Below are 10,265 nucleotides of genomic sequence, written 5' to 3'. Positions count from 1 at the left end.
GAACAAGGTGGTTATCGCCAAGAGTGAACGGGCACTGTTTTCCTTTCAGTTCTGGCTCTAAGGGGGATAAGTAGGCTGCTTGCTTGTTGATGTGCGGAATGTCTAATAATAAATCAATGCTTAAAACTACAGCTCTAAGACCGGCAATATATTTACAATTTGCAGCCGACATTTTCGGAGGCGAGTACGTCTATGTTTATTGCGTCGACAAATCGATATATCGATACTTCTTTTTTGTATACCGAGGATATGTATTGAAATTTCTTAAATATCGAAATATCGGCTTCCCTATATTTTAAAAAATATCAACAGCCCTACTGAGTCTGACTGCTATGCAGCGGGCTCGGGTTCGAACGCCGGCCGGTTCGGAGATTTTCTCCGCACGGAGACTGGGTGTTGTGTTGTTCTCATCATCATTTCGTCATTATGTACACGTAAGTCGCCCAATGTGGCGTCACCCGAAAAGACTTGCAACTCGAGGCCGAACTTCCCCAGATTCGGACTCCTGGCCATCGGTGCCATACGATCATTTCATTTCAGTACGTGTCCATCGTGACAGTAGTCTCAACTGTCCTGACAATGAATGTACACATTTACAGAATAAGTCGTTGCAGTGTTGAAGTGGAGCAGATATTAGCGCGCTTGTTTGTCATTCATAGCATCGGTTCTCTCCAATGACAACTTTTTTGTTTGTCTGTTAATTCTGTAAACACGTCTACGATTTTTTTTTATACTTTTGCTGCGTAGCAGCGTTTACGTGTAGAACTTACGAAATTGGCTAACTGCTCGTGGCGTTCGTTTAGGAGGTAAAACGGAAGATTTCTTCACTCAGAAACATGCCACGGCCACAAATTATGGCTCAAAACACGCAGATTCCTGGGCACTTTTATGTAATGTATGTATGAGTACGGTAAAATATATTACCAAGTTGCGGTAGTGTACAAACTCTGAAATAAGCAAGATGGCCGCTCAGCTCTCTCCGAGTACTGTCTCAACAACGTCGGTATAGTTTTTCTTGAGAGATACGGCGAGCAGCACTCGAGAGATGGAGGTTTCTGTTCCAGACGAGAGGTCTGAGCTCGCACAGAACTTTGAGATCTTTGGCCTCTCAGACTCTGCCACCGAGCTGGCTCTCGGCGCTGTTTACACGACACGTATTACTCGTAAAAGACTGAAAAGTTCTCACATATGGACACGTCAGTACGTCGTTCACGCTGTGTGCCGAGTGCTCGTCCGGCGGGCCGCGCCGCGCTGCAGTGTCCGCAGGGCGCCAGGTGTGTGTCCTTGGGCCCGGGCGCAGAGTTTCGCAACGGCCGCCCGGGCCGGTCCGGCTGCGTGGCGTCCTCGGGAGCGGAGTTGAATAACCGCCAAGCAGGCGGCGGCTCTGCACTGCGGACGTGGACGCCCGCCAGCGGCGGCGCGACGCCACGCCGCGAGGTAAACAACGTGCTTTATGGCTGCCCGCTGCCGGCCCCGCGTACGCTGGGCAGCCTTCCACCTCCACTGTGTCTTCACAACAATAATACACACCAGGGGAGCCGTGCGATGCTTTCACACTTCAACAGTTGTAAATAATGACCGTATTTGCGATAACTGTAGTCGTCGGGGTAAAGGTAATTGTGTGAATCAAGAAATAACAATTTTAAAAACTGGCCAAGTGCGAGTATCAATCGCTCACTGATGGTTCCGTACAAACTTAAATGCGTTCATCCGTCCTTGTAATCGAGAATCTCAAAGATGTTTGCCTGTTATCGATATCGATGCTGGCAAGACTCTGGTCCCGGGAATTCCAGCACCGTATCAAAATTTCCACAAAAAAAGGACTCCGTCTTCAGGCCACGAGTGGCCTACCGGGACCATCGGACCGCCGTGTCATCCTCAGAGGAGGATGCGGATAGGAGGCGCATGGGGTCAGCACACCGCTCTCCCGGCCGATGTAATGGTATTCTTGACCGAAGCCGCTATTATTCGGTCAAGTAGCTCCTCAATTGGCATCACGAGGCTGAGTGCACTCTAGAAAATGGCAACAGCCCACGGCAGCCAGGATGGACACCCATCCAAGTGCCGACCACGCCCGACAGCGCTAAACTTCGGTGACCTCACGGGAACCGGTGTGCCGGCCGCGGTGGTCTAGCGGTTCTAGGCGCGCAGTCCGGAACCGCGCGACTGCTACGGTCGCAGGTTCGAATCCTGCCTCGGGCATGGATGGGTGTGATGTCCTTAGGTCAGTTAGGTTTAAGTAGTTCTAAGTTCTATGGGACTTATGACCACAGTAGTTAAGTCCCATAGTGCTCAGAGCCATTTGAATCATTTTTGTACCGGTGTAACCACTGCGGCAAGGCCGTTGCCATCAAAGTTTCCATAGCCATACTAAAAGAAGCTAGCAGGGGACTTCAGATTATATATACAGAGGGACAGTATTTAATAATACATTTACTATTTACTTACGAAAACATGTGTACAAGTCACATTTTATGAATTACAATTTAACAACGTGCAATTTAATTAGTTTACTTTACTTGTACTGTGAAATCTTGTTTCTTGCAGAACTTCGTGATCCTAGCTCAAAGCAAAGCTGATGAACGAGTTTGTGAGTCCGCAGCTCGTGGTCGTGGGGTAGCGTTCTCGCTTCCCACCACCGGGTTCCCGGGTTCAATTCCCGGCGGGGTCAGGGATTTTCTCTGCCTCGTGATGACTGGGTGTTGTGTGATGTCCTTAGGTTAGTTAGGTTTAAGTAGTTCTAAGTTCTAGGGGACTGATGACCTCAGATGTTAAGGCCCATAGTGCTCAAAGCCATTTGAACCATTTGAACCAGGTGTCAATCATCTGAGCAGTTGTAAACAGTAGACTCATGCGAAACTTTCGCACTTTCATAGTTCATCGTTGTAAATAATGGTAGTATTTGCATTAAGTGTACCCACTGGGTTAACGATAGTTGGAAACAATGAAAAATATGTTTGACGTTTCGGAAGGTATATTCCTTTGGAAAATACAAGTTGTACAAGTTAATGGACTACCCCAATGGTCGGTTATTGTCTATGGCAGTGCTTAACATGTTCTTTAAAACAAATTGTATTTGTAATAAGATAATATGAAAAGGGAGTCTCTTATTCGTATTTAGTAAGTTAGCTTCGTTAAATACCGGTATGAAGCTGGGCATCCATGATGCATTTTTGCCTACGACAGTTAAAAATCCCCATTTTGTTAAAATTTTCCACAAATCTTAAGTTGTAGCGAAAATCAATATGCAGTGTCAGAAACGGGTTGAAAAGCCTTTTACAAGGATATTGCTCTTGTCGTGGTATCCCAGTCAGGCGCGGATGCAACAGGAGGGGCGTGATACGGAGGGGACTTGGGGAGGGGGTGAGTGTCATGAGGGTCGTAACCACACTACCTCCTCCCCCCCCCCCCACCCCCAAAACATATGTCAGTAAAAGTTTTATACCACTGTGTATATCAACACCCAAAGTTCCCAGCTAACATATGGAAGCACCAAATGATACGTGATTCCTTAATCGTACCACACTTACACACCATATCTTAAAAACCATAAAAGAGGAAGCGGGATGGAATCATTGTTGGTAGTCACAATTTATAATTAAGACAGTTTATTGGCCTTACCCCTTTAAAAAAATTGACAATTACAAATTGTGAACGAGCCACTAGATGAAACTCTGCCAGTACAGTTAGAAACCCAACGTACTCAGTACTCTAACAAACAATTCCAAATTAAGAAAACCGGGTTACTGACAAACTTAAGAACTTCAAACTCCCATATAGGACTTCCCTCAAAACAGATATAATGAAACAATTACAGGTAAAGGGTGACTTAATAACACTTTAACACTAGTGCCAAGCTAAGATGCCATTACATAACATGATAGAACCACTTAAATAAAAAGACTACAACAGAAACACTGATATTAAAAAAATAAATGTTCACGTGCTCAGACGTGTTAGTAAAAAATTACTAGAAAAAGCTGCACAAGGAACTCAGCAGCTGCTATGTAGTTTAAGGTTGAGCCAGTTGCCAGTCCCTTCCTTGACGGAAGGAAGGTAAATACTAAACTTTGGAAGGCGATATGTCAATAACTCCAGTAGCGGCCAGGTTCTTAAACACTGCCAGGCCCAGACCTCGGCCGACATTTCACTCCCCCGCAAGGCGCTGGCACAGTCAAGAGTTTCTACCCGAATCATAAAGACATTCCAATAACTCTGAAACATAGAAACACTCGCCACAACCTTTGACTCACTTACACATCGACAACTGTATTAACAGAGTGCAGGCTTTAAAAATGGCAATATAAAATCACTTGTTTGCAAGAGACACAAAGCACTAGTAAAACTTCTGACAAAATTTTCAAATAACGGCCACCATTTAACTAGGCCAACTGAGCTCTTCCATACCGTCTTAAGGTTCGACTATGAAAGTCTCACCATAATAATAATGTTGAAAATCTCTGAGTGCGTCGGTGAACAATTACGACGACTTACTTCGTATCAGGTACACAATACGAGGGAGCGGGTCCCACAGCTTCAAATTTTTTCCCCAGCGAAGTCACAGAACTTGTATCTCCAAGCTGCCCATGTCGACAAAACTTCCCACCAATTTCACACCACAACGTGTAACGGTCATCCCGGTCGTTCGGCAACTGTTGACACTCGTCTCACCGCGAATGTCACGAGATCTCGAGCTTTACCCGTCGAAGGCTAACAACCAACTCGCTTCGCCTGCCAAGCCGCAAGATAAGACACGCGAAAGGCAAAGACAGCTTACCACAACCACAATCGATCTCAACGATACATGAACAAAATAAGACTGACGCCAGCTCGCCACGGCTTACCAAAAATACATTTCTATAACTTATACGGTGTAGGAAAACTGTTGGCTTTTAAGAAATATTCTAGTTGTCTCGGAATGGTTGAATACAGGTCCTATATGGTTTCCACGGGTATCTTACATCATTCTTCCTGCAAAATTGTATCCAGTTCAGGTAATGATATTCGAGGTGAATAGCGATCACGCGCCCTTCTCTCCAAAATGGACGACAAAGGCTCAATAATATTGAGATCTGGTGGCTGTGGTGGGCAGGAGAGTTGCAGCAATCATCATCGTGCTCAGAAGACCAGTTCTGGGTGCTGCGATCTGAGCGAGCAGGAGGCCTGTTGTCTTGGAACACAGCACCGCTATTGAGGTGCAAACGTTATACTGGACCCGATGAGCCAGAATGGTCATATAATCCTTGCAAAAATCCGACCTTACAAGAGCAATCATGAGCCCATTGAACTGTGGATATTTTCATTATCAAATACGCCGGGAGAAAGAATCACATCATACACCTTTACGGGGAGGAGATGTACCGCAGCATGAAGAAATTTGAAAAGTTGCGCCACCGTAACCTGATGATGGCGACATTTATGATATGATCTTAGTAAGAAGTTTTTTAATACGGTAAAAAGCTAGTGCTACTTTAGATTACCTTCCATTAGGAACATAGGAGCACTCAACGACTGTTTTATGACTTTCTAATGACAGAGCACACCAATCGGTCTTCCTTTTCCTGCTGATTTTATCCGGCAAATCTAGATTTCGACCATTTCATAGTATCAGTGCATGTTCGAGTACGTCAGTCCCTGTTATTCGGGCTTCTGTCACAGTTCTTTCAAGACTACTGAAAGAACTGTAACAGAAGCCCGAACAACAGGGGAATGACATACTAGAACATGCACTGATATTATGAAATGGTGCATTGATAATGGCTAGGCATTAGCCGAAATCTGAAAGAAAAGGTCGACTGATTCCTGTTCTCTATCATTTGATAGTGCTTCATTTCGATTCATTTCTCAGTACGGATACTTGTAACATATATTATTCCATAATGTAAACCTACACACACTATCAGCAGACATCAGGGTCACGGGGACGATTCTTGGTTTCCATCTTGGAGATCGCAGCTTCCCATTTTCCTACCTGAAAAATTGAGTCAGTATACCTCCCCAGTGAGTGAGTTGAGAAAGCGGATAAGGTATTACAGTCATCTATTCCAGTGGTAAGGAATGAGGTTTTCCAGAAAAGAAAAAGAATTAGGTCAAAATATTCGTTTGAATTGATGGACATTTTGTCATTATTATTATTATTGCCAACTTCTGTTATATTTTCTACCAGACCTGTTCACTAAAACACACTGTGTCTCCATGAACGAAAACTGATGGTTATGTACATTGTTAAGTCTGTTAACATTCCTTGACGGATCATTTCAAGCTTAGAAATTTTGCACATGAAGGTTTGTAAGTACAGGAAGTTGCTCGCTGAAATAGGGTACAACGCAACTGCGTCATTCGAATTACAACCGCTCTCGTGGGTCACAAAACAAATTTGTCTAGTACGGTCGCACACAATCCGGAGCACCAGGTAGTGACTGATACCTAGAAATTATGGCTCGTTGATACCCCGACGATAATGAAACAGAATTGTACATCGCTTTCTTCGGAAGCTGCTACGTGCGCTGTGTCGGCGGATAGTATGGTGTCTATAATAACAGTACATGCGCAGGAAGGTGGGCAAAGAAACATCTGAAATGGATCTTGGACCTACGGGGGCGGCTGAAAGTATACTGTTATTCGTATCGCTGCAGATTTGAATGTGAGCCGTCGGGTAGCCGTAAGTACAATGACACTTCTGAGATAAATGCGCTGCACAGGCTTCAGCAGTCGGAGACCGTAATCATATCCAATGCCTTCCAATGCCTTTTGGTGACTTTATAGCTCTCCTTCTTCTTCGTCGCCTTCGTCGTCCTTGTCATCTTCTTCTTCTTCTCTTTCACTTTCAATATGAGACCATTTATTACCTATTATGATCCCCCATTTTCCTCTCTCTCTTTCATTTGACTTCATTAGGAGTCCTTTATGGATCGTATCTTTGCAGTTCCATATTCTTCATTCTTCTAATTTTTTGCTTGTACATGACTTCTAATTTACTCTTTTTCTGGTTAGTATTTCTCCATTTCTTTATTTAAAGCTCTTAAATGTTCTACTTATGAAATTTTAACATTTTTTTTTTGTTTTCTGTTTCAAACCTCATTCATATATAGGAGCCACGGAGAGCAAATATTTTTTATTTCATTATCTGTGCCCAACTAGGAAGCTCTTTGTGAACTTTTTATAGCGCTTTGTTTTCTTCCAATCTCTCCCCAACCGTTGACTATGTTTCTTTCTCTGTCCTCCGTCCACACAGTAACTTGTCAAGCAAGCTTCCCGGCGAATGCTTGTTAATCATGATACGTAATGTTGTCTTGTACCTAAAGATTTCCTTTAGGTCTTTACTGTTAGTTGATAGTTTTGGTTCTTTATCGATTGCTACTATGTAAGTCACCATGCAGTTGTAATAGCAGTTTCCCAATAGTATCTGCGAATCGTTCTGTATATCGATAGACTTCCTCAGATTTCTTCTTCTTACAGATTTGTTGGTCCTAGGATTTTCCTGCGAATTTTACATTCCTGTTCTTCTATGGTTCTTCTTAGAGATCTTCCTCCAGTTATAATAGTTTCACGTGCATAAGGCATTTTTGTTTTCATCAGAATGCAACAATTTTGCCTTTTTTGGTAATGTGTTATCTAAGTGAGTATGTATGCTCTATTTAGTTTTGTAGTTCCTTTTTTGTTCGCTTCCCAATTTATCCACTAGTGAGTTTTTTCCAAATGTGGTGATTAAACATCAATTACTGCATCCCGAACTGGTTTCTTTTATCGACTGCCTCATCTCGAATGAAGAGCAACAGTTTGATAAGAAATCGTGTTAAGTGGAGGGGAACAAAAATAGATACCAAATCGAGTCTGCTCTTCAGTACATTAGTCCAGGCTTTATCTCGAAGGAAGCACTTGGCTGTAATGGACTGGATAGATTAAGAAATTCGTTGCCTTGCAGTCTAACCGAAAGTGCCATTAGTCTCTGCGCCAGAATATCTCTGATTCGAGTAATGTGGAGGACAAGGCGGAGAAGAGATTACGGGATACATCGGACAAAATGAGTGCGCGGCACGCAGATTGGTGCTATTGTCTCCGTGAAACACAGCGTTTAGCTCCATTGTCACTGCCAGCAAAAGCAAGAGCGCCCTTGCATAATACACGGCAGCATAGGCTACGCGGGTTGCATACTCGAGAGGTAGCAGGGGCACCAGGGCGGCTACGAGCTGTTCCGAACTGCGTGGGCAGGAGAAGACAATAGGACCCCCGTAGTTGTGAGTGAGTGGACGTATGATGTTCCTCGCCGACTAGACACAAACATGTATACCAGAGAAGCACAGTAGCTGAAGACAAATAATAAATGGAAATGCACCACAGTATTAAACAGCGTCAAAGTCTCTATGTTATAAAGGTTATTAAATAACGCGTAGTAGCTTGGTTGAATAATTACACAAAAAGCAATCTCTCTGTTTTCATAGGAAGTATCACTGCATTAACCTGAAGTGATTTCAGGCAGTCACACAGCTGCCACCGAGCGAGATGGTGCAGTGGTTAGCGCACTGGGCTCGCATTCGGGAGGACGGTACAAACCCGCGTTCGACTGTCCTGATTTACGAATTCCGTGATTTCCCTAAATCGCTTCAGGGAAATGCCGGGATCGTTCCTTTAAAAAGGCACGGCCTATTTCCTTCCCCATCCTTCCCTAATCCTAGCTTGTGCTCAAATGACGTTGCCGAATAGCTATGTGTGGTTGGATATTAAGAACATACCTCTGGTGACCACATGCCCAGTGACTTAATACTCCGTCAGATCAGCAAGAATGTTAATAAAAAACTATTTCCCCGTTCTCTATCACCCAGTTGTCCTCTTCCTTCAGATTTTTGTAGTTCTTGAGTAGGTTTTAGGTTGATTAAGAGGCGCGCGTGAACTGCCTCTTCCGACGCTATGCAATTTTCGTTACTGCTGCTTCCTTTGGCTTTTCAGACTTATGACAGATCATCATAACAAAGTCTGAATTTTGATGGAATTTGCCAGATAATAGTATTTTCTGCGATAGCTGTCTGTACACTGCGGTGACAAAAAGTCATAGGATAGTGATACACACATATACAGACGGCGGTAGTATCGCGTACGCAAGAGTTGAAACGGCAGTGCATTGTTTCAGCTCTCATTTATACTCAGGGGACTACTCTAGCACGCTTGCCGTGAGGCCCAAATTCTCAACTTATACCATACACTATGATGTAGAGCCACTTCTCATTAGCCTCAATATTCTTGGCATCTCGCCGATTCCCGTAAGAGTTAGAGCTCGGTGTGCTTCTGTACTGAAGCGATCATTGGCTGTCATCGTCTTAATTATGTATGTGGTGTCTGTTCCTTCGGACATGTCCGAAAGAGCAGATACCACCAATACAGTTAAGGTAGAATGTATCGTTGGGACCAAAAGCAGATAACCCGCAAAGAGCACCGTGTTCATAGTACTACCACCGTCAACAAGAGACAATTATCACACGTTAAAGTTATGACTTTTACAAGGTGAACTGATGAGTCAGAATTTACATCTTTATGATTCTACTACGCACCATATAACAAATACACAGTGTGTGTGACTGAGTAATTGCTGAAATGGCTGTTGACGGCGTTCTACATGTGACCAAAAAATATGCTACGTACTATTAACTTCACAGGAGTGCTTAAAACGTTCAGTTAATACACGTGTTACACGACATATGTGATGCACCACACGTGAATCTCATGGGAGAGCATTACTGGAAATGTCTTGTCACTGTTTGCTAGTGATAGATGTGTGTGGTAGATAATTATATTGTAGGATACTTGCGCAAAGAAATGATGCTTTTTTCTGCCGCTACGGACAATTGCGGAAATGAAAACAATTTGCTTAAGGGTTGCACTTCTGTCACGTTAAACGATTTTCTTCAGTCGTCATTGGTCGCATTCTTGTAGGATCTTTCCGGCCGCAGCGATGTTGGAGATTTGATGTTTTATCAGATTCCTGAAATTCATTGCACACTCGTGAAATGGTGGTACAGGAAAATCTCCACTTCATCGCTATCTCGGAGAAGCTGTGTCCCATCGCTCGTGCACCGACTACAACACCACGTTCAAACTCACCCTTGATAACCTGCTAATGTAACAGCGCTAGACACTTGTTGTCTTACATAGGCGTTGCCGACCGCAGCGCCGTTTTCTGCCTGTTTACGTAGCTCTGTATTTGAATACGCATGCCTATATCAGTTTCTTTGACGCTTCAGTGTATAACAAAAGTTCCTTGGCGATCAGAG

The 10,265-nt window shown here is 43.7% G+C and overlaps 1 protein-coding gene across 1 annotated transcript in view; it reads left to right on the top strand.

Annotated features, from left to right (window-relative positions):
• The first annotated feature begins 1,188 nt into the window (after window positions 1–1,188).
• LOC126474607 (uncharacterized) overlaps window positions 1,189–10,265 on the top strand; it is a 161,697-nt gene continuing 152,620 nt past the window's right edge. Inside the window, exon 1 of the mRNA XM_050102084.1 lies at window positions 1,189–1,477. Within this exon, the coding sequence (XP_049958041.1) occupies window positions 1,189–1,477 (289 nt within the window). The remainder of the gene's footprint in view (window positions 1,478–10,265) is intronic.

The sequence above is a fragment of the Schistocerca serialis genome, chromosome 4 (assembly GCF_023864345.2).
Source record: "Schistocerca serialis cubense isolate TAMUIC-IGC-003099 chromosome 4, iqSchSeri2.2, whole genome shotgun sequence".
In the NCBI taxonomy this organism is placed as follows: domain Eukaryota; kingdom Metazoa; phylum Arthropoda; class Insecta; order Orthoptera; family Acrididae; genus Schistocerca; species Schistocerca serialis.
This window is presented reverse-complemented; position numbering and strand designations above follow the sequence as displayed.